The sequence below is a fragment of the Erithacus rubecula genome (assembly GCF_903797595.1).
Source record: "Erithacus rubecula genome assembly, chromosome: 5".
In the NCBI taxonomy this organism is placed as follows: domain Eukaryota; kingdom Metazoa; phylum Chordata; class Aves; order Passeriformes; family Muscicapidae; genus Erithacus; species Erithacus rubecula.
In genome coordinates, this window is record NC_136687.1 from 7,430,304 (window position 1) to 7,455,302 (window position 24,999).

Genomic DNA, 24,999 nt, shown 5'->3' on the forward strand with positions numbered 1-24,999 from the left:
AAGGATCACTGAGCCCACCTCCTGGCCCTGCACAGCAGCATCCCCAAGAATCACATCATGTAATTGCTCTGAGAGCATTGTCCAAACACTCCTTCAACTCTGTTGGGCTGGGGCCTGTCACCACTTCCCTGGAGAAACTGTTCCACTGCCCAGCCACCCTCTGGGTGAAGAACCTGTCTCTGATATTCAACCTAAACCTCCCCTGACACACCTTTGAGCCATTCCCTTGGGTCCTGCCACTCACCCAAGAGCAGAGATCAGAGTCTGCCCCTCTTGTCCCCTCATAGCTGTACCTGCAGTGAGGTCTCTGTCTTCTCAGGGTCTTCTGAACAGAACAAACGCCCTCAGCTGCTCCTCAGACAGCTTCCCTCAAGACACAGGCAACACCAGGTGCTAATCTTATGTTTATTAATTCCTTTCTATTTGTAAGCAAGCTATCATCGTGGGAAGAATCCTGCCTGGGAAAGTGTCACGGCCTGGAAAAGTTCAGAACCTGAGAAAAGGCCTGGCTAAAACTTGCCTAGACTTTCAGCAGTGCCCACACATGTTAATTACAGAAGTGTTAGATATTAATTTGCCTGGGTTTGCCCAATAACCCTCTTCAGGGTCTTTAGGAATCCGTGGTGGTTTGCCACAGATGGTGGTGTTTTCTGCTCTTGGTATAAAAGCTGCACAATGTTTCTGAAGGAACTGATTAGGCTGACTTTCCTTGTTACAAGGTGCAGTAACCACCACAGAGGTCCATTAACTTCTGCATGAGCAGTTTATAACACTCTGGTTGATGTGGTGGTGTTCAGTCATCGGTTGGACTTGATGACCTCAAAGGTCTTTCCCGACCTAATTGATTCTACGATTCTGACATTCTGTGAAAGCTTCCAGAAAACCGGGGTGGGAGGAGGAGAGTGGAAAACACCACCCCAGAGCCCACACACACTCCACCTCCTGGTAGAGCAGCTCCAGGAGAACACAGGAAAAAGCACGGGCTGGCGTCGGCTGCCCCTTTCAGGGTCTGTCAGAGCCGAAGTAACCCGAGGAGCAGACGAGCTTTCCCGAGCGGTGGCGAGAGAACTCAGCGGGCTCCGACAACCCCGCACAGGCCCCAGGCCCGCGCGGAACTACAACTCCCAGCATGCCTCGCGGCAGCAGAGGCGCTGGGGCCGTCCCTCTCCCCGCTGTCTGATTGACGAGCGCATCTACCACTCCGCGAGCGCAGGGCGGTGGCTCCGCCAATAGTGAGCGCGCGGGGGCGGGCGCTGCCGTGCGCCGCTGCCGGCCGGTTCTGAGGTGAGTGCGGCGGGCCAGGGGCTCGGCCGGGGGGGACCGGGGCTACCGACTCCGTCCTTCTCGCTTGCCTGACGGTCCGAGGCGGCAGGTGAGGGAGAGGAACGGGAAGGGAAGGAGAAAGGGAAGGGGAAGCGGAAGGGGAAGCAGCTGTTCCCGGCCGCAGTGGGGGGAGCGGAGGAGATGCGGTCGTTCCTGCCGGCTGGGCCGGTGCCGCCCGCGCTCCGGCCTGAGGACGGTGCCCCAGCGGCTTCCCCGGGTGCGGCCCTGTCCGAGAGGCGCCCCCGCCGAGAGCCGCGTGCCGGGTCCGCCCTCCCGGGCCCGGCCGGCTGCTCCGGGCCGGCTCCGCCGCCTCTGCCCTGCCCTGCCCTGCCCTGCCCTGACCGCCCGGCGGCCGCAGCGCCGAGGTGCGGGCACGGCTGGGGCCACCGCCGCTCCTTCCCCCTCTTCCCGGGAAGACGGGTCAGTTCTCCGGGGGAGCAGCCGGAGCTCGGTGGATGTAGCTGCATCAAGTTGTCGCTCTGCCCTCCCATTTTGTGTGACAGCAGGAACGGGGGGTATGTTCCTCGCCTACCTCAGCCCGCACCTGCACTTCCACAGGATGTGGAAACACTCGGATAGTTGTTGTTGGTTTTTTTTTCTTTATTTCTTCCGTATTTGCTTTTTGGGACTACTGAAAGCGAGTTGTGGCGTCTCTCAGAGAAACTTGTGCAAGTAAGAGCAATGAGCTTTTTTTCTGGCCTGTGTCCTTTTCTGTGTCTGGAGCAGGACATATGGCCGATGAAAAGGTTTAGTGTGTTTTGTTCTGGGGGTGGGTTTAGGGGATTTCTTGGTTGTTTTTGGAACTGTTTCGGGTTTTTTACGTTATTCATGAATATGTCATATTTGTAGATGTAGCTGCCTGCTTAGAGCAGACAGACTGGTGTGTCTCTATGGTGAGCTGGTTATCTGTCATCTATACTCTTTTTATGGTGCCTCTCACCAAGGTCTTTTAGTGTGGGAACGTTTTACCTAATTTGGGTAACAGAGGCTCAGTTTCTTTTTTCACTAAAGTTGGTGTAGTGCATTTGAGAAAATGAGAACATCTTAAAACGTGATAGCTTGAATTGGCCATATAGAACAGAGGCTCGACAGAGTTAAAGTGGCCAACATGAGTTTGGTCTGTTTGCATATCAGGGGTTAATTGTCCAATTACAGCTTCAGGTAATGAAGTCATATTCCCCCAGTTTGCTCCCCTCAATTTACTTTTGTTTATATTTTTTGGGCCTGAGACTGTGGTGGTGTGACCTTGGTTTTCAGTCCTGGAAGGATTTTTTTTTGTCTGACCAAACTGTGATGAGAGCTTGCTAACACTCTATGTGAAGTTCAGAGTTATACACTAATCTGGTATTAGGATCTGAAAAATATAGAACTAAAACTTAAGACATCGTTCGGATATCCCATTTTGACAAATTCATCATGTAATGGTGTTGTCAGCTGTGCCTTGCACATTCCCAATTTTTGTATTGACAATATTGGTTTCTTCAAGTAGGTACTTCAGTGTATTTGTTGTGATGAATGTGAGGATGAATATGAGCTTAAGTCTTGTTTGTGTTAGTGAAACAGGGAAAATGTCTGTCTCTTGCTTCAGACAATTTGCCTCCTTTCATGTGGGAGACCGAGACTTCATGTTGAGAGTGGTACAAGAAAAGTTTTCAGTATTCTAGAGAATCAGTTGTTTTTGAGTGTTAAATAGAACGTTTAATTAGCTCAGCTTAAACTATGTGAAAATGTTGACTTTTTTGTAGAGGAAAAAACAAGAGACTTAAATGATGAATAGCAGTAGTTACCCTTACTGAAGTGTAAACATTCTTAATTTAAACAGCTTGACCTTCTTTTTTTCTCAAGTATAGAGAAAAGTTGGTACTGGTAGTGTTTGAAATACAAATAGTATTTGTTCTGTGATCAGCACTGCTTAGGAACAATAACTGCATGTGCAGAGCTCTGCATATCACAGGAAGGGGGAGTGGCCTTTTCTGGTACTGTACCTTCCTGCAGTGAAGCAGTAGAAAGTCTGTAGAGATTAGAAGTATTGGCTTGCTAAGTTGATCTTCTAAGTTTTTACACCAAAAAAAGTGGTTTTACTTGTTAAAAAGTCGTAATTTTAGAATTTCAAATTGATGTCTGCCTGCATCTTGTTGTAAGTCTCACAGATAACTGCAGCTAAAGCTGTGAGTGAGGTCTCTGGATGTCTGTGAGTTGAGGGGAGGAGGTTGCTGCAGTAATTCCTTGTATTATCAATTCCTGGGAGACTTGGTGGTGGGTGGTTTCATATTGACTGCTGGAGGAAGAGGCCATATCATTAACTTGGGCTATCCAGTCCTGTGTAACAAACTTTGTTATTAAATTAAGTAATCCTACAGTTTTGAAGATTTTTAAGGAATTCTTCGAGGTATCTCTCAATGTGCAATGTGTATGCCCTTTTCCTGTACATTACTAAACTTGATCTGTGTTGTATTTAAGAAAGTAAAATCTGCTTTGTTTTCAGAATGCTTGAGCTGTTGATGTTCAATGAGGTTTCCCAAATAAGCCAATAATGTGGAAATCTATAGCCCCACAGCAAGACGTTTGTTCTTACAAAACAAAAATGTTACTGGATCATAAGGCTCCTTCTATAGGCTTAATAAATTCCAGCAATTGGATTTTCTTAGTAAACAGGACTCTCCTGAGATGAGCTATGTTGATATTGATGAACCTACCTGTGATGATTTCAGGTAGTTTTACAGTGATGGCTTCCCTGTGGGTATCTATTCTCAACTTAATTCTTCAGAAGCAGCTTCTGAAGAAGTTTGGAGCTATTGACAGCTGGAACATTTGAACCTTATATGTACTCCCTGCATTAATTATGAAGAAACCCAATTGTCAGTGTTCTATGATTCTTAATGAAAATTGAACCATCTAAAGAGCAGCAGTGTGCTCTGTCACTTAGGTCAAAAGGTGGTTCTGTCCTCCCCTGCAGTTGAAGGTTGACACGAGATCCTCTGAGACATTTCAGAGTAATCCTGTGTTCACAGACAGTACAGTAATCCTGTAAATAATCTGGTTTTTTGTTTATGGATAAAGAAGTGTGTGGGTATTTAAAGTGGATAGGATGGTCTTAACATGTTTTCTTTTGTGCGTCATTTCAGTTTTCAGCATAAATTTAAAATTTAAGTTGGTTGGGTTCATTTTTCCTTCCTTTACAGCTCTCCTTTGGCATTTAAGTCACTCTTAGCCAAAGAGAATCTGTACAAGTTTTTGTTTGGAGTCATCACAGGTGTTCCCTGCAATGTTTTTGACCCTTTCTAGAGATAATTGGTTAGAAAAACATTGCACTGGGTTGTATTCAGCGTTAAGTCTGAAAAGCACCACATCTTGTGAAACCACCTGGGTATTTTACATTTAAACCCATGCTGCCTGATGAATACAATAGGCTTATTTCTTTGCTGTCTTTCAGCAGTGCAGATAGGTCAGTGTTGTTGTTCTGACAGATTATATTTAAAAGTAGTTCTGGCAACTTATAATTTAAAATAAGCTTTATATAAAGATCATCTCTTTCTATTTATCAGCTGCGTGCACCAACTGACATTCCCCAGCTTTTTGATGTCCAGGTATTTTTTCCAATTCTATATCTGAGGAGAATGGAAGAAAATGTCTCTTGGCTTTCTTGATTAAATAAAACTTACTAATAATCTAACAGCCTAACTTCTTAATATCCCTCATGTGTTGCTCAGTCTTGTTCATTCTCTTGCTGTGTGCAGAAAACTGGTTTACCTAAATAATTTTTCATTTAATTTCTTGCTGGTCAATGAAAATAGTTACTTGTCTTGAAGCACTTATTTTGAAAGAGCAGATATGTAAGGCTTAGGAATGGTTCTCTCCCTTGCCTCCCTTGTGGTGTATCTCTTCCTTCCCCTCCCTCTTCTGGTGCTGGTGATGTTACTTGAACTGGCCAGGGTGGCAAATGAAATAGGGACGGGAATGATTGAGCCCAGAAAATAATTTAATAATACTGAGACAACAAAAGAACATAAGCTGAACACAGTGTGGGGCAACCTCAGAAGACCCCTCAGAGGGGTGAACATGACAAACCTTTCTGATACAAACCTTTGTATCAGAACAGTGAGCCAATGAACATTAACATTAACTTATATGTAAAACATGACTAACCAATCAACAACAACAACTCAGAACATTACCTTCCATGGAACTAATATATTAACGTACCCATTCCCATAATCCCATCCTTCTCTCCATGGTCTGACCAGGTGTTTTCCTTTGTAGCATCTCATTTCCCACGGTCTTGGGTTGATGCTCACTTCATGGCCGGCCAAGGCCAACTCACTGTCAGTCCCCTCCAGTCCAAGTCCCACATCTCCCCCTTTCCGTTGAACACTAAGAACTGATTGCAAGGATTTCTTTAAAGACTTTCAAGAGACAACTTATCAAAGATGTTAGCACAATAACAACTACCACAAGAACCAGCAATCCCTCCTTGACAACAGATAACAGCCACCTGGATAAACCCCAACTCTTGAACAATACATTTAACCAGTCGTTATTGTCTTCAATTTGTAGTTTCTTAGCTCCTTCCTTCAATAGTTGGATTCTCCAGTGTATTGACTAGTACATCCCCTCAAAATCTTTGCAGCCATGTCCTTGTGCCAGTAGTAAGAATTCTATAGCATCCCTCTTCTGTAGAGTGGCATGTCTAATGCTATGTTGGTTAATAACTCAAATGATTGATGTAGTGTTAGTTTGCTTAGTCAGCCAATACCCTAAACTGTCTAATTGTCTCAAAGCCTTTGCTGCAGCAACCCAAGGAGCCTGTATGGAAGCTGCTATTCTTTTCTTCTTGCTCCAGTAGATAATTTCTTGACATTCTAATTCAAATTGATGGAGAAATAGTTTTTCACGTGCCAATTGTTGTGCCTTTTTATTATGAATTGTTGTAAGGTTGGGTGTTAGTAGAGTTAGCCTCCCCAAGCTACATGGTCCACCCTGCGATGGAATGGCAGGCCATGACCGATCCCCACAAATGAGAAACATTCCTGATGGTTGTTGAAGGAGTTTGCCACTAGACCAGGAGGGGGTAGGTGAAGTGTAATTGCACCATAAGCTTTCATTTCTATATGTGAGGTGGTGGGGGGAAACATCCCATACTGCTGTCTGATTCTTGTCTATATATTGGAGGTTAACACCATCCCACATCACCATTTGACTTCTCTCCTTATATTGAAACTTAATGCAGAAATCCATTTTAACAGAGCCGAGCAGCTCTAGCTCTTGAGGCTCTAATGGTTCATGAGGGAGGTCAAGGGTCCAATAGTCCCAGACATCTACAGGGTTATGATCCTGTCATATGCTGTCAGGACTATTGCCCTGCATAACGTGGATGGTATCCTCTGGTATTGGCCACGCATCCATTGACAGCCCTTCTAAACATGTTGAAAAGGGATTATCTGGGCTGGCAACTGAAAGACAGAGGGTTTCCTGCTGGGTTATGTTGGCTAAAGTTACCCATACATCTTGCTTTGGCTGCAGAACTATCCAACTTTAGCTAGGAGCAGTGTCTCAGATATGAGGAGCAGGAGTCTTTTGAAAGCCATGTCCTGGATGGTAATCTGTAATAGACTTGAGAAATGTTAACAATGGGCAGACAGTTAAGGGTTGTTGTTTGTAGATCTGTCTTTGGATGCCTCTGTCTGTTCTTCCCGCCAGGATTCTTTTTGGAAGTCTTCTTGCAGATGTTCTTGCAATGGCTGTAGGTATGGGTTGACATTTTTTACTGGTAACCTTTTTTACACCTAGAACATGTTGGAACCTTATGATTTGCTCCTTGTTGGAGGCAGTGTTTTCTAAAATGCTGAAATTTCTGAATTTTTCTAAAATTTCTGTATTTGCCACATTCATAACATGGGCCAGGACCTTGTTGTGGTCCTTGAGGGATAATTTGCATTGCTGTAAAAGCCTCTGCCACTCCTTGACTCACTGCCTGAGCTTGTGGAGCAGCTGAGTGTTCTGGCATCCTGAGGCACCTCCAGGCCTCGATCATTTGCATTAAAGTTGGGTCAGGCTCAGGTGGAAGGGCACACAGTAGCTTTTTTCATTCAGGATTTGCATTATATACTGCCAGTTTTTTCATTAATTCATTTTTTGCCTTTTCTTGGGTAACTTGTCCCTCAAGAGCTTGTTTAAGGCATTCAATGAACTGCATGTAGGATTCATTTGGCTCTTGTTTCATATTCACAAAGTCCAGTGCAGTTGTGTTGCCATCTGGCACTTGCATGGGTTCTTTCCTTGCCACATTTTTAATGTCATCATGCGCTGCCTGCTAAAATAGGATCTCCCCAAGAATGTTGATAAGGCTTAAAGAGAAGCTTTCTTTCTAAACAAGTGAAATGAAATGTAGACCTTAAGAAGAGTGGGATGAAGTGTTAAAAGAGAATTCTTGTTACCTGGATGCAAAATGTTATAGAAATTGTTGCATAGGTGAGTCCTGCATTGAGGAAGCAAGAGGCAAGTCAGTGTGCCTTCTCTGGTAGCCTGAGTCTTCAACATCCCAGGTGACAGGATGAGACTATTTCTTATCTACCAGAAAAACTGAACATGTCAGTTTAGATTTCTAAAAAAAAAAAAAAGTGGGAGAGGGTGTTACACATAATAGTTCTGAAAATGAGATGTATTGTGCCCATGGACTCACTAAGCAGTAAGTCTGGCATATGTGGTTCAACTGGGAGGGGGTGGGGGGAAGGCATATTGACTTTCATTTTGGCTTTTGTGCCAGTTTTAAAATGAAAAAAATGTGAGAAAATTGATGAGTGGTGTATTATGTTGCTTAAAACTATACATAAATATATCTTTGGGCTTCATAATAAGTACCAAATTGAGTGTAAGCATTTTTCTCAAGCATGTTTAATTTAGCTAAAAAAAAAAGGAAAACTCTGTCTCTCTCTCTCTCTCTCTCTTTCTCTCTCTCTCTGGAGAATGAGAGCTGGGAGTAACTGAGAGGCTTATCTCTGTGTTTTTGAACACAGACGCCAAAAGAATTCCACTACTTCCACCCCCCTCCCTGATCTAACCTGAAGCTACAGGACTCATCTGAGCACAGAGCAGACAGTAGGGGATACCAGACTGTACAGTCACCCCAGGACACATGGTTGGTATTTTCCTGGTCCCTCCACCATGTCCACTCGTGCCCAGCCCCAGCTGCACACTGTGTGTTGGACGGGGGTAACTGTACCACAGCCAGGCTCCAACAGGGACCTGCAGTACCCTGTCAGTTACTCAGAGCTGCCTTTATGCTTTTCACCTCTCACCCTTGGCAGGTAACTGGGCGTGCACACATGCAGGTAACAGAGCAGCTGCAGTGAACCCATGTTCTCCTGTGCATCAGCAAGTATTTTGAAACTGAAATTTGTCTCCTTCATTTGCTTTGAATTCCTCTCAAGCTGTTTCGCTCCCATCTGCTGGAATCTGGAGATGAGTTGTGGAATAAAGCTGCTCATTTGGAGTTGAGGTTCTCTGAGCATGGCTGTTCATGACAAAATTCCCACTGATTACTGTCCACAGACATTGCCTTGAGTATCATTCAGTTGCTTTTCAGTTCAATGCCATTGAGATTTCTTAATATTCTTCTAGAGCTGTCAAACTCACTTTTTCAGGTGTTTAGTTCATGGGTGAGAATGACCGAGGCTTCAGGCCCAGCTGCAGGTATCTGAGGCTCGCATGCTGAACTTGGGGGCTTCCCTCCCCTCTGGCTTTGGGCAGAAGCTGGTGGCTCAGGAATGGAAATCTTGGAGCAGGGGATATTGGAGAATACAAGCATAGCAGACAGGTAACCTTCTCTCTTCTCTTTGATAGGTTTGGAAGAATATTGTCCTCTGACCTTCAGAAACCTGGAGTTTTTATCAGTGAGCTACCTAAAGGAATCTAAGGAAATTATAGCTGTAGCTTCCTTGCCATTACTTTTTTGGTGTTTGTACCTCTTTTTCAGTGGTTTTAGATCAAGAAACACTATGAGCACAGTAAGTATTTTGCTAGTCAATGCAAACCTGATTCTTGAACCATGTTTTCCATTGTATTTCTGTGAACTATTTTAATACACAGGAACATAAGTATATGGAATCTTCTTGTTAGTTCAGTGAAGATTTTAAATCACTCTAGGTGCTAGCACTAGTACAGAAGTGCTCACAGTATTGGCAAAACCTGATAAATTGTGAACTGGTTTCTCATTTGCAAATCATCATGATAGACTTTTTCTTGGTGAGGCAACTGGTAAGAGATTTGGATCTGGGGTGATGCTTTTTCCTTGCTGGAATCGATTCAGGTAAGAATAACCCATACCAGTTTTTGATGACTCTTATAGCCATTCCAGGGGTGTTTTCTCTACCCTTCTGTGCTTTCACTGGTGTTGTGAAATTGAGGGCTATGTTAATATTGCTTGCACAGAAAATGCTAAGTCTTTGTTCTCTCTTAGACTCAACGGAAGCGCCGTGGAGGAACAGTTAATTCTAGGCAAGCTCGAAAAAGAAGCAGTCTCGTGGCTTCTACTGCTGAAATGGCTTCAGAAGCAGAGCCAATAGAACTTGAAGAAAGTGGTAAGCTTTCTTTTGAAGTGATAAGAACATAAAATGCTTCTGGCAGGTCTGGGTCCAACTGAATGTGCTCTTGCCAGTTTCTAGGCCTTTACTGGAGAAGAAGGGGAATGTGATTTTAGGAAGGGTCTAGTATGGCATCATTGAACAACAAGCCTACTAAAAACTGGATTGGCTTGTTACTGTTAGTGCATTTGCCACTAGTGATAGATGAGTTTGCACAAGAAAGGTCCTCAGAAGCTGTTCAAACATCTACATGTCTATTCAGATTAGATGGGAGTTACAGCAACTGCCACTATGCAGAGTGGCAAACTAAATTTGTGAACTCCCAAGTTTGAAGAAAATAAGGAAATCCCAATCCATCAAGGGAACATGCACAGTACAGTACTGTTATATTCTATATGATTCATGTTATATTTCTGTGTGATAACCATTCTCCTGTCAGATGAATTGTCTGTTGCTGTTGTCATTCTAGAGAAGTGTGTGAGAAGCTTAGCTGCTCTTTTGCGTTTCAGCTTGCTGAAAGCAGGGCTGGCAAATCTCTCTGTGGATTGTTGAGGGCAAAGCTTGAGTGAAACGTTGAACTTGTTCCTGAAGAAAAGATGAACAGGAGATGGTTGAATCTCAGGCTGTTACAGAGCATCAGGCAATTTTCCTCCTTTGCAATCTCTGACCTTCATTCTGACTTTGTTTTTCAGCTGGTGAAGAAGTAGTAGATCTCACATGTGAATCTTCTGATCCTGTAGTTGTTGATCTAACTCACAATGATTCTGTTGTGGTAAGTAGTGGAAAGCACACTTGCCTAAATATTGTAGTCAAATTAGTTTTCTCATGTGTTGCCTGATAGAATCTGACTTTAATGTTAAGTTTTAAGTTCAGTGTTGGGTTGTCAGGGCACGAAGGTCCTGTGTTACAGATAACAAAGAAGCTTCTCTGGAGATGCACTTGCAGTTAGTGGTAGGGTAGTATGAAATAAATTTTTGCTCCAGAACCTGAAGTTTATATAGACCAGTCATAAGTAGTGTAACATAAAGAGATGCAATTGATAGTTGAAGTTTTTCCAGATATACCAAAGATAGAATCATAGAATTGTTTGGGTTGGAAAGGACCTCTAAGATCATAGAGTCCAACCATTCATTCAGCATCACCAAGTCCACAACTAAGCCATGTCTTCAGGCACCACATCTTCAAGTCCTGGAAATACCTACAGGGATGGTGACTTCATGCCAATGCCACTGGGCTGCCCTGGGCAGCACATTCTAGTGCTTGATAACTCTTGGTGAAGAACTTGTTTCTAATACCCCTATAGGCCAGTGATTTAAAGAAAAAGCCAAGGAAAAGAAAAGTAAGTAAAATAAGTTCAGGTTAATACTCTAAGAAGTCTTTAAAAAAAACTTTTGTCTTTCCTGCTCTTTTGAAAGCTAGAATAGTCTTTGATCCAGCTGACAGTTTTGTTTATCCCCTCAGTTTTGGGATGCCACTGCTGCTGTTCCAAGCAGAATCTGCACTTACCGTGCTCCAGTTCCACCAAGATCAGGTTGGGGATTGGGTTTCTTTTCCTCAGCAGCTGCCATAATATGAAATGTTTATGGACATCAGTGGTGAACTGGGCTGTTTGAGGAGAAAGAGGGAAAGAATCACCTGAAACCCTGAATCATGGAACTGAAATGGGGGAGCAGGTAGGAGTGGGTTCAGGTGGTTCATAGATTGCCTCTATTTCTACCCCATTGGAGCAGTGGGAGCAGAACCATCAACATCCAAATAGTTGTTTACAGTGAAATATTTAATATACTACTTTTAATATTTCTAATCAAAATAAGAGTAATAGCCTACTGTTCTTAGCATATTTTGTTGGAACTGCTGTGCCTAGCTGTTTGTATGTAACACCAGGGGTGCACAACAAAGTCTGATTGTATTTTCTTTTCTCTCCCTTCCCATATGTATTGATGCAAGATTGTTGAAGGTGAGTTGATGTTTTAAAATCAATTATGAAATTCTCCTAAATGTAAGAATTATTTTTTGTTTGCCTTTTCCAATGAATTTGAGCAGCATTTATTGAAACTGCAAGAGGCCAAGGACATTGCTAAAGCATCTGCCAGTGCCTTAGAGAATGAATCCAGTCTCTGTTTTAGTCAGTATCAGAGCTTGTAGAAAGTATCTGAAATAAAATATATCAAAAGCTTCTCTAAATACTTTTTATTGTTTTTTAAAGACAGAATTTCTTTAAGCCCCAAGTTTGCCATAATTTTAATCAGCACTAGAATATTGGTTGTGAATGAAAAAAAAAAAGTCAGAAGTTTTGTTTAACCTGTATTGCAGTGAAGGAACTAAAGAAAGTCATTTGTGCTCATAGTATTCACTAGTCTAGCATGCCTCAAATTTTGCAGTGAGAAGTATTAACCATTTTTCTACTTTAGATGTTAAAATAGTTACAGGTCTAAAGAAGTTCATCTTTTACATCTTTCAGACATGGTTCTGATTGCATTATTTGAGATGTATTACTATGTTGTCAGCTACTTATCTAGAATGTAATCTGTTCTGTGCTCTGAATGAAGCAAGAATAAGTGAAAGATGCCTACACTGAAAGTTGTAGCTGAACACTTAGGCAGGAAGTGGTTTTCATTTTGTGACTTTTTATGTTGTTTTATTTATTAGTAGCTTGATTATTTCCACATGCATACTGGAGTTGCAGAGATAAACTTGAGTTCAATCCTCTCTCTTCCAGAGCACAGCAATTGTTGCAGTTCCTCAACATAGGATTGTAGCACTTTCTATCAGTAAGAATTGGGAGAATTATCTTCCCTTTATAGGGGAGATTAATTCACAGGTAGTGTGATTACATGGAATGTGTGACACTGAGGATCTTCAAGATTAAGTTTTAGCCGTTTGTGGGGTGAAGAGAGCAAATGTTTTGTGTCAGTGTGTAGCAGAATATTCACAATGTCTGGACATGTTCAACCTTAATATTTGGAAACTAGTTTGTTTTAAGATTGCTTTTTAACCCAGCTGAATATAGTCTAATCTTGCATTTCAGGGATAATTCCAGGGAGGGAGATAATCGTATAGCTAATTTAACAAAATTCAATTGCAGAGAACCAGCGACAAAGGAGAAATCTGAGACTAAGAAGGCAGCGGCAGCCAGACAGCTGCGTGCTGAGCAGCGATGACGAGGATGAAAGCAGAGACAACGACGTGTATGTGGCTGATAAAGCATCTCGGGAACTGGCACCGCTGGAAGAGGAAACTGCCAGTTCAAAGTATGTATGCCTCATGACCTACCAAAGCACAACTGACTTGGGCTTCTTTTGAGTAGACAGGACTAAGCTGTATTTGTCATCACCTGACTTTCTTTGAAGCCTTCACTTACTCAGTTCCCTCTTTGAATGAGTATGACATCCCATGTTGTGTGATAGTCAAATGATACCATTTTCACTGTAGGATGAAAAGCCAGCCCAAAAGAGATCTACAGCTTTGTATGCAGCCTTAAAGATGAGTTTGGGTTGTGGCAAGGATGTGGTAGTAAGTCACAGGCCAGAGCTCACAATGTATTGCATTTCCTTTTCCTACAAAGCTCTAGTAGTTATGTTAGATATAAAATACTTCTCTTGGTGTCCATGAGGTTTGGTATCACCAGACTGGCAGGCAGCACACTGGCAAATTCCAGTAAAAACACTTATGCATCCCCTGCTTTCTTTTACATACTGTGCCAGTTGCTGCTTTTCTTCAAGCAGCTACTCTCCTTCCCAAAGTATACTTGCAGGGTAATCCTGGAAGTCATGCTCTAATGGTCAATTCTTGTTCTGTCCCATGGATGTTATGGAGCCCTGATATGTTTGCCTGTGGGATGGGAATCTTGCTGTTTCAGTCAGTAAAGACTCCATTCTGCAGAGAAAGAGTAAATCCTGCTGCAGTGTGTTGGACTAAGGATATTAAATCTGCTGTCCATGTGACTTTGCAAGTTGAAGTGAAGCCTTAAGTTTTTAACTTTTATATTTTTTAGATTCTGTACTGCATTAGAGTATAACTCTGAACTCTATATAGAATGATAGTTAGCTTTCTTCCCATTTTGGTCAGACTAAACCATCCTTCTGGGCCTGGGAACCAAGGTCACACCATTTACCTCAGGCCCCGAAAAGTGTAAACAAAAATTAATGGGGGGGGAACAACCTGGAGGAATGTGACTTCATTACCTGTAACTATAATTGGACAATTAACCTCTGATATGCAAATAGACCAAACTTTATTCCATCTGAGAAACTCATGACTATTTCCATCGTGGACTCTGTGAGGCTTTGCACTACCCAAGGTGTATCCATTGAAGGCTTTTTTATAAATACCTACTTTATTCTTTTGTCTAGCCTCTCTTCTAGGTAGCCTCTCCAAGGCATCAGAAGGGCATAACAATTGTAGTATAAACTTCTTTAACAGTGGGGTTTTTTTGTATTTTGTTTTTCTGTAAGGGGCAGGGGAAATACAGGGTTAAGTGAAGCTAATGTGCTTTGAGTCTTTTGCATTAGTGAAAGGCAGTATAGGAGAAAACTTGAGTATGTAGTTTTTGGGTGCCAGGTCATAAATATGCCACCAAAACGTCCTATGCTATTCTAATCCATAATGTGCTTTGCCAATGGAGTTGTAGATATTTAAATTTTGGTTTTTAAGTACTTCAGAGAACAAATACCACTAATTGGATACTATGAGAAAGTAATTGTTGGTTCCTTCAGCCTCCTCTTTTAAAGATTGCACCTTCCTCCTCTGGGTAGGTAAGGCTGAAAGAACTCGGTGCTGCAGCATTTAACATTAACAAAAGGGTCCTTCCTGGTGCTGGGGATTGCCAGAGCCATCTGTAGTGCTGGACTCTCCATCCTTCTAAGATTATCATCAATTGTAATTTGTTACTGAAATGTTATACCTGGTGCCTCAAAAATGGAGTAAAAATGGCAGAATTAGTGGAGTTAAATTCTTTAGGTGAAACTAGGGGTAGATGTTAGTAGTGTTCCCTGCTTGACGATAACAGGATAAAGGCCATCTCATGCTTTCTATGCCTGTTTGATTAATAAATTAAGAACTGTTTCAACATGGGTGGTGACATAAGAAATCCAAGTATTTAGGGTAAAGAGTTCTGAAAGTTTAAAGTAGAGATTAGTTTGTAAAGAAAAATGTCAGGAAGCACCTTATTTCTGCTAGCTGCCATATTCAGCACTTGGGCTGGGACGTTCCCTAGGCAGCCGAGCTGTGTGTTGCTATGTGTGTGTGCAGTACTGCTGTCCTGGAGGCTGAAGGCAGCAGAGGCACATCAGTAACCACAGCTCAGGAACAGACTCTGAATTGGTCTTTCTGCCTTGGAACTAGAAATTTGGGGTTGAGTGTTTCCTCATGTTAGTGTGTTCCTGACCTACATTTTATAAGGGGGAGTTCTTGGAATGTGTATTTTACTGGGCTATTGCTGAATTAGAGCAGGGGATTTTTGAACTTCTGATAGCCTCTTCCCTTTCTAGAATGACTTGTTTCCAAGGCACACTCAGGGCTTTTGTTGCAGAGCTGTCATTGATGGCCTGTTGGAGATTAGTGCTGAACAGACCAAGAGACTGCTGTGAGTTATGCTACACCAGGGTGACTGGGTGCATCTTCCCCCTAGGGAAAACCTTTTCTTTACCACGGGAGACCCAATCTTGTTATTACATGCCAAAACTGAGGAGTTGAAAAGAAATGCATCATGGCTTGTTGGTGCACTCAGATGGTGACATGACATTTTGTGTGTGGGTAACCCTTGATGTGCAGTGAAATTAATGGCTGCATGTTCTTTCTTGTTCTGTTCTCTGTACCACAAGGCCGTCTGGTACTGTCAGCTGTCCAATTTGCATGGATGTCTACTCAGAGGTAAGGATCCTCATGCTGTCATCCTTTGTATTCTGTGTGAGAGGGAAAGGGGCAGAGGGGGAGTGTACAACTCACTTGGCCAGTATGGGATGTTACAGAGAGTTGGCTTGAAGCACAGAGCTTGCCTGGAAGCTCATAGTAACTTGTCAGTCTAAGTCACTTCTTGGTAATGGGGGTAGAGGGAGGAACCCTTGGCTGGATGGCACTGAAAGATCTTCAGGTTCCTTACTATTCTAAGAGTAAAGGACAATTCCAGATACTGTAAGTTCTGTTTGCATGATAGCAGTAGACCAGAAAAGTTGAATTCTTTACTTGCAATGCCTCTCGTGGTTTCTTTTCTTCCAGATTGTACAAAGTGGACGACTGATTGTGTCAACAAAATGTGGCCATGTCTTCTGCAGTCAGTGCCTCCGTGATTCCCTTAGGAATGCCAACTCCTGCCCAACCTGCAGGAAGAAACTCACTCACAGACAGTATCATCCCATTTATATATGAATACTTTTGTTTCTCAGGACAGACTCAACTGGATTTTGGGGGAAATGTTATATTTTCAGCGCTCTGAAGATTTAAAGAGCAGCAGGTTGTGCGCAAATCCAAATAAAACTGTTTTTTTTTTTGAGACCAACTTGAACGTATCTAGACAGCTTTTTTATGGTCCAAGTTGCTTCTTGTTATGTTCCTGGTTATCATGCTACATTGATGACTATGTCTAAACTAGACCAGCAACCTAGACCAGGAAGGAAGCAGTTAATCTATTCCTTCTACTTTTTTTAATCCTTAAATGAGGGAGTGTGAATATTTTGTTCTTTCTTACTCTGACTTATTCCCACCTTCACATGCAGGTATAGAATAATTTCCTTTCAGAAGACAGATTAGCAATTTATAATTTCATTACACTTTTTGTTTTTCCTCCTGTAAGAAGCTCATGGCTCTTGCTTTCTTTGCCCAAGTAGAGTGAGTTCTGTACTGATGGGTTGCTTTTTCATAAATCAGTCTTAAATTGACAACAAAGAGTATGCAATAAAGGAACCTGCTGTTAACCAGCAATCAGGTATTTTGAGCAGAAGATTTGAACGTGCAGATGATTTTATGAACTCCATGAGATCCCAAGTACATAGAGACACAAAGCAGCATGTACAACTTGGAAATAATTCCTGATTGTTTCAACTGCCAAGAATTCTTGTATTCTAATCCTAATACTGAATTTATTTTCTAACATGATGAGATGGTCTCTTGGGTTTACTTGTGCTGTAATACTCTCTCCTAATAAATGTCAAGAATAGAGTCTTCTCTAGGCTTCCTAGTGATGAACAAGAAGCAAATTCATCTATCTGTATGCTGAATTTAATACAGATCTTCTTACTGTATCAGTTGTTCCCAGTGTAATGCTTTAAGTTCAGTGTGTTCACTTTGCTGTTTTTGCTGGTTGTTACCCTGACACCTGATTGGATGTAGCCTGGTGAATAGGATTGAAAATTAAACAATTCTACTGCCATTACTGAGTGGAGGCTTTAAACTTTTCTCTAACAGGCTGTGAGCACTGCTACCAAACACTTTTTCATCTGCCTTTGCCCTGAGAGTGGTCCAGTCTTCTTTAAATGCAGCTTTAAAAAATAAGTCAGATGCATCTCCTAGGAAAGACAATTTCTCTAGTTGAAAAAGCAGGAATACACCAGTTTATGCACTCTTACCCAGTCACCTTTTTCCCCAGGACTGAGCTCTAAGTGTCTGTTTTGAACTTTGAACAGACTAAAATGTCTGAGCTGATCTGGAATCCAGGGTGAGCTGATTCAAACAGGTTCATGTAAACAAGATGATTAAATTCAGTGTTTTATGATCCACAGGTGCAGTAGGTGCATCTATGAAAACTTCCAGAATTAAAGTTGGCCACCTCTTGGCAGTTGGTTGCATATAGAAACCACTGTAAGAACCTGTGCTGCCCTAATGCAGCACAACTGAAGGATGTGTTTAGTTAATGTAGGTGTCACAGGTGTCCTTGGAATCTGTAGGAAGCCTTTAATTAAAGAAGTTCTTCTAAATTAGCTGTCTCAAGCTGCCTTGCAACCCAAAGGAAAGTTGACTTCTTTTTTTTTTTTTTCTTTTTTTTTTTTTTAAATTATGATGTTTCTGGATATAGTAAAAGAGAGTTTTGTTATATAAAGGCTGCCTGGAGAAATGCAGTACCTTCCCCAGCCTGGTTTGGACTGGTTTTGGTTCAGTGTTAGCAGGAATTTGCTGTGTCTCTATTGTGGCAATAGGGTGACTCCTACAAAGTTACACACGGGTAGTTCCTGTGGGCTCCCATGGGAGCAAGGACTGCAGCTGTCTCAGGATGCTGCAGTGGCAGTGATGGCTGCATTTGTGTCTCAAAAAGCAGAAAGTTGATGCTTAAAGTATTAATTGTATGAAGAGAAGCAGCCCAACATTAAAACAGTAGAGACCCATAGAGGTCACAGAAGCTACTTTGTGCCAGTAACTTAACAAAGAAACAGTAAATTATGGCTGATTTTCCTGGGGTGGCTGCTGTGAGGAAGGATTGATAGAAGAGGATTTAAGGGATTACTACTGAGGATGAGGGTGAGTCACTTAACCATGCATCTTTCACAGTCTACTAGCTGTAGCCTAAATTATTTTGCACAACTTCCTCCATGTAAATAACACTTTAGTGTCTCAGTAAATAGATCTAATTGAAACTTAGATATCATAAACTATAACAAAACGTTTTTTGTGTACCCGGTGAAGTGCAACAGATTTTGTGCATCTCAAAACAGATATTATGTCTCAGTACATGGGGAAAAAATTGGAAACTCATTACGTGCTTTTTTCTTCAAGGGAAAAAAAGTCTGATGTATTTCAGTTCCAGCAATATTTCACATTGGCAAGAACTCATAGAAAATGAAAAAATCTTTATATTATGTAGATGTCTGTCTTGTTGTATATAGTTCAATTTTTCCCGTATTTAATTGTATTCAAGTCTTCTGTCTGCCCATCTATGTTGAACTATGCTGGTAGGCATAGGGTTCTCTTAACACGTGAAAATAAAACAATTGGATTGTTCAATCACAAGTGCTGCTTCTTTTCATCGTGCTGGACTCATTGATCTGGGGGGAAATAAGGGGCTGCCCGGGGTGAGGGTGAAGCCCTGCGGGGGGCAGAGCAGAGGGGGGGCCGTGCCTGAGAGGGAGCAGTGAGGAGGGTGGGAGGGTGCTGGGCCATCTCCCTGCGGGATGTGAAGCAGCCACTGGAGGGAGGGCAAGGAGGAACGCTGAGGAGACAACTGGGCACGGGGTACTTTCAAAGTAGCAATAAAGCTCACTTGATTATTCCCTCCAAAGAAATGCTGTTTCCTGAAGGTTCCTTGGCTTATCCCTCTTAGTTGCTTTTACTGTATTTTGTTATTTTTTACTCTATATTGTACACATATGGAGTAGCTGCCTTTCCAAATACTGATGAGTAATTTGCTATTTCATTATGCTTTTGTTTTTATCCTAAAACATAACTTTTTTTTTTTTTGCTTTCTGCTGTACTATCTTTGCCTTATTACAGTACATTCTGTAATAATGGATCTTTTTTTATAAGTAAGGATTAAAGAGACAACCTCCATTATGCAATCATGTAACCTGCTGTTCAATAGCTGTCAGATGTTTTAAACAGAGGGCTGTATGGACAGGAAGACTGTTGTTATAGAGAGTCCTTGCTGCTTCAGTTAAACCCTTGATCTGTTTCTGGTGGAATATTGGATCCATCAGATCCACTCTCTGACTTGCAGACAGATTTAGCACTTTAGGTGGATAAAGCAAGCAGCAACTGCAGACAAGTGTTCTCACTTGGGGTTGGATTCTGTATACACAGTTTTGGAAAGCAGAAGGGATGGATATGAAACATGAACCAGATAGAAAACCAGGCCCAGGGCAGACCAGTCCTGATCTAAGGAGCCAAGTATGAACCATAGTCCAGTGGCTGAGCTGAGCATGTGATCTGGGCAATGTTTGCAGTGCTGCAGTGTCTGAAGTGAAGGCTGAGATTGGGAAGATGGAGTGGAGACCACAGCTCTGAACTGGGGACCAGAGCAGGAACACCATGAGCTAGGAATTGGAACTACAGAGGAAAATGTACAGAGGTGTTTGCAGCTTTTTTGTGTGTGAGCAGACAGCTGGTAAAGGGGAATTGCCAAGTGTAAGTGTTGGTGTATGGCAGGTGAAACAGATTAGCAGGGCCATAGCTGCCTTCTTACAGAGCTCAAACCTCAATTTGCCTGGATTAGGATGGTGACACAGGTCTGGGGCAATGCTGAGAGGTGACACCATGCCATCTATGAAGTTTTTGTTCACTGTAGAGATGTTTCCTTGCATTGTGTCTGATCTACACTTGATGGCACTGAATGATAATTTCATATGTTCTGTAAAAATCTGTTTTATTGTCAAGAGCATGCAGTTGAGCCTTTGGGTTTCTGAGGATGGTTGAGCCTCCAAATACTTTATGTCTTTTTTATGTCAATGTTGCCTGATGATGTAAAATCAAGCTTGGTCATTTGTGTTTCATCTAAAGACCAAATTCATTGTGGTTTCTACAGTTGACTTAGGACCTGTGAACAATGAGATGCTTTAGAGCTGCTTCACATTCTATCTGTAATCCTAAATCCTCCTACAGTATCTCTTTGAGGGTTCTGGGAAGGTAAAAGGAACAGGAATATCTGGTCTGGGGCTTCCCAGAGAGAGGGTTGCCATGTCTGTCAAGGAGAGCTGTTGGTGCTGTGTCCAAATACAGTCCAAGAGTCTGACATGTCCCTTCAGAGAGGGTCCCACCCATGTCAGTGCAGGATGATATGATGTGATATATTCTGGTTTTGTTAGGAATGAGATGGAGGTCTCAAAGATCACTTCAAAAATATTTTGAATAGTTGCCATATATTTTACTCAGTAAAGCCTCTGATTACACCAGCAATGTAAACCTGAAGGTTTTACTTCCCCCTAGTGACTCTGCTACTCCCAGGTTGTAGATTCAGACTTTGTGTATTTTTATTTTCCATAGTAGATGTTACCTTGAGGTTTTAAGTAAGTAGTTAAAAGCAGATGCATGAGAAATGGAAATGGGAATGGAGAACTTCTTATTTATAATCCTGTTTCCTCTCTCATATTTCATGAAGAAGATATTAGCATTAAAAGTGTTACATAGAAAAATAACAGGTTATGGCATTGATTTGATACAGAGGTCAAGGGATTCATGGTCATAGTGCTGTGTCTATATGAGCACTTGCAGATGTCAGTTTTAAACACATTCTAATTCTTTATACAGCAACTTTTTTCACAGGGAGTACACCAAATTTATTCAAATATAGTGAGGGATTTTTCTTGCTTCCTGAGGAAAGAGAAGGGCCTCTGCTTTATGTAGCAGTAGTTCATCCACTGAGTGCCTTATGGAATGGAATCAATAGAGCAGCATTATTTTTTTATGTAAACTGTGTAGGTCTTCTTGTACATCTTGATTTGCAGCATCATCACAAGTGGGCAATTCATAATTAGTGTGATTAAAAGCAAATACATTGCAGTGGAAAGGAGCATGATAGTTCATCATTAAAACCCTGCTGCAAAGAGGTGGTGTGCTGTGGCTTCTTTTCTTTGCCATAAATTCCTCTGTAAATCTAATTTCAAGCTTTGCTCAGTAGAGGAAGGGTATGAAACTGTGGCTATTTCTGTGACCAGTATTACACCATTTCCCCAAATCATTTATTAGTTGCCACAAAGATTGAAGTGTATTTCTAACTAATTCAGAAATCAAAATTTTAGACATGGATCATGCATATATTTTTGCCTTCCTTCTTGCTGGAGTGCAGACAAATGAGTTTTAAAAATAGCCTGGGGTGAAGGTTAAAGTCATTCATTTTACAAGGCTCGTTAAAAGCTTCTTTTCTAACCTGCCAAATTATAGGATGGCTATAGTTTGTTTAAGTCTTTCAACATTTAAGGAAATGCCTGGTGCACGTTGAAGCATTAACACCCCTGAGCTGAGCAAGTTGAGCAGGGGGCTGCAGGAGCAGCCAGGACTCCACTGGGCAGGGAGCTCCTGCTCAGCACCAGGCCTGAGGAATTGCACAGAGCTAATTGGGAGAAATGCTCTCAAAGACTGATTTTCTGACAACACTTCTGCCTAAAAAATATGTGAAGTGCTTTGGGCATTCTGAGTGTTCTCTGTCTGTAGAGACAGTTTATTAGATTTGCCATCAGTGCTCCTTTTATTTTTATCTTCTCCCACCTCTTGTATCTGAAGGCAGAGAGCATAGCACGGAACAAAGTGCTGCTCAGCCACTGTCACCATCATTCAGAAAGAAAGGGGACTTCCAGCTGGAGGTGCTTGGACCCTAAAATCGATTTTTTATTATAAATTTTATTTGATCAGCAGAAATCAGCCTGTTCCATAAAATTCTACAGCCATCTGCAGGAGCTGTGATTTTTCCCCCAAAGCTGTTTTTGGAGGTAAGCAAAGATGAGCAATTCAAGAAGTGCTGGAGGATGGGGATTTAATAAATGCCACAGGGTTCCAGGCAAGAAGTCAGGCAGTGCCTTCATTTTGGAGCCTTTCCCTGAGAAAGCAGGGCTGTTGTTTGCCATGTGTTCAGGGGAAAATGCTGATGCCCAGTTTGCTGGGTCTGCTGTGAACCTCCCACTCCCTCTGGCAGCAGTGGGGTTTCACTGGGTCACAGCAGGCCAGAACCTATTAATCTGAAGAGATGAATGAAAAGTGTTGTGTGCACAGCAGCTCCTTGGAAAAGCAAGGGAAGTTGAAAGGGTTTGCTATTAAAAAATGGACAGGAAAGCTGTGTATACACTTGTTACACCTCAACATTTCTACCTGGGTATTTTATAGGATTTTATTGGTTTTAGTATTGTTTTGTATCTGTTAGGATGCCTTTAAAAAGTGTCTTAGACATTACTTTGAAAACAAATGTTTATGTATTTATTATCCTACACAGTGATTTTACAGCTGGACTTGCAGTGTTTGGATATTCTGGGCAGGAGTGAGACTCAGCTCTATCCTCCTCAGTCATCCCTCTGGGCTTCCACATCTGAAATTGCAAATATTCACAAAACTTGATATCTGAAGCATCCCTTGGGTAAGGTGTTGTGTTTGTAGGCTGAGAAATGCCTTGTGGTCCTGGGCTTGTGTCCTGCATCCCCCATTCCCTGCCACAGTGATGCCCAGACAGAATTGTGGCAATCCAGACTAGGACACAGGGCAGCTCACTAGGACAGAAAACACTTTGTGTCTGGTTTAGGTTGGGTCCAACACATAGGCAGAGTTTGAGGCTGTTGCTAGTGTTTAACAGCACAGCTTTGGCTGGCTCCTGGGCAGGCAGGAGCTCCCCTCCCCAAACTGAGTGATGTTGCTCCCACCTCCTGTTGCAGCCAAGATCCCATGGGAGAGACCATCCAGCACTGCTGTGGAGTGACTTGGGAAGTGGATACCTGGAGCTGCCCCCTGCTGCCAGATTTCTTCTGGAAAAGGGTTTTGTCCCAGGTGGGAACGTGTAGGAAACGTCCTCCTGGATGCACTGACCTCAGAGACAGGAGGAAGTGACAGCACACAGGAGGTTTGTGCTTATTCCTGTCCTTTGTGTGGGGTTTTGGGCTATGTCTCTCTGATTTCTGGTTGTTAATCAAAACTTACAAATAGGATGAAACCAAGGTGAGGAAATGCAATGTTGGCTGGTACTCACCATCTCTAGCCAAGTCCAAAGCACTTGTTCATGTAGGTCACCATTATCCTTATTCTCCTTATGGTATAGTGCCAATTTGGAAGGAACCCTGATCCAGCCTTTCTTAGCAAAAGCATAGTCTAGACAAGATGGCCTAGCACCCTGGCCAGCTGAATCCTAAAAATGTCAAGTGTTGGGGAGCACACCACATCCCTGGGGAGTTTATTCCCATGACTGACGTTCTCTGTGTAAAAAATGTTTCCTCTTTTGTCCAATCTCACAGGAGTAACTTGTACCTGTTAACTCCCCTCTTTTCCAAGTGACTCTTTGTAAAAAGGGAGTCTCTTTCTTCTTTGCAGCTACCCTTTAAATACTGGGACATGGCAGTAAAGTCTCCCCTAAGCCTTCTTTTCCCATACAAACCCAGCTCTCCCAGCCTTTTCTGTTATGGCTGGCTTCCCAATCCTCTCATCACCTTTCTGACCCTTCTCTGGACCCTCTCCAGTCTGGCTACATTTTTTTTGGATAGCAGGCAGCAAAACTGAACATTGTATTCCAGGTGTGGCCTAACAAGTGGGATAATGACATATTTATCTTTGCTGGTGATGCCCTTATTGATGCAACTCAGGATCCTGCTGGATTTCTTTTTATATTGTGTTGAAATATTGTTGGAATGCTGAGTTGCAGATTTTGTTCATTAAACAACGGTAATGAAAATGATTAAAAATTAATGTCTTTCTAACTAATCTGTTTTTGCTTTATGCTTTCAGTAATTTGAAGAAATGAATGGTGAATAGCAAATTTTGTCAGTGCTGTGAATAATTATACCTGCAATTATTAGACACTTGTTATTAAAGTTGATGAGGAAGTTGGCAGTTCCTGTTAAAACTGCATACTGTTAATTCTAAAGAAGCCAAGAGAAAAACAATGGAGATGATTAGGGATCTTGGTGGGATATATGGAAGAAATCTGACTTTTATTCATCCTAACAATGGAACTGTTAGAGAGGATTTAACACAAGTATTTAGTATATTGAAATTTACTGCAGTGACAGGCCCAGTAAGAGAAAAGCAAATATTAAAGGTTGATGGCAAATATTAAAATGTGTAATTGTGGTTCTTCCCTTAATCACTGAGCTATGAGCCAGGCATCTCTCCAATATCTTCTTACCTTAGTTTTACATGTGAGACAAGAGGAGAAGCCTCTGACTAGCACTTGGGTGGGTGGATGAACAGAAAAAATACAGCTCAGAATGGATTCAGCAGTGCAGTCTGCTGGGACCCTGTCAGGAGCTTCCCAACCCTTTTGTCCTGGTTTGAAGGACAGGTGTCTGCCAATAAAGGCAGAAGTTTCTCTTTGAATTGGAGAATGCAAACCCCCTCCCTCCAAATTATTATTATAAGTTTGAAATCAAGGGGCTCTCAGGCAAAGATATGGGAATTAGGAATAACAGTTCTTTACTAGGAAAATTACAATAGAAATGCAGTATTACAAAGAACAATCCCAACCCCTGCCAGGGTCAGAATCCAAGCT

At 42.1% G+C, this 24,999-nt stretch overlaps 1 protein-coding gene across 2 annotated transcripts; it reads left to right on the top strand.

The window, feature by feature from the left end:
• The first annotated feature begins 1,182 nt into the window (after positions 1-1,182).
• On the top strand, positions 1,183-18,833 carry RNF4 (ring finger protein 4). Of its 2 annotated transcripts, none has more exons than XM_079307516.1 (10): positions 1,183-1,284; positions 4,869-4,910; positions 7,021-7,067; positions 9,163-9,326; positions 9,779-9,899; positions 10,595-10,674; positions 11,850-11,859; positions 12,988-13,153; positions 15,725-15,773; positions 16,119-18,833. In XM_079307516.1, the coding sequence occupies exons 2-10, from the start codon at positions 4,903-4,905 to the stop codon at positions 16,266-16,268; spliced, it is 795 nt and encodes a 264-aa protein (XP_079163642.1). In that variant the 5' UTR covers positions 1,183-1,284; positions 4,869-4,902; the 3' UTR covers positions 16,269-18,833. The 2 variants fall into 2 exon arrangements, with proteins under 2 accessions (XP_079163642.1, XP_079163641.1); XM_079307515.1 differs by lacking the exon at positions 1,183-1,284 and adding an exon at positions 1,721-1,995.
• The last annotated feature ends 6,166 nt before the right edge of the window (positions 18,834-24,999 follow it).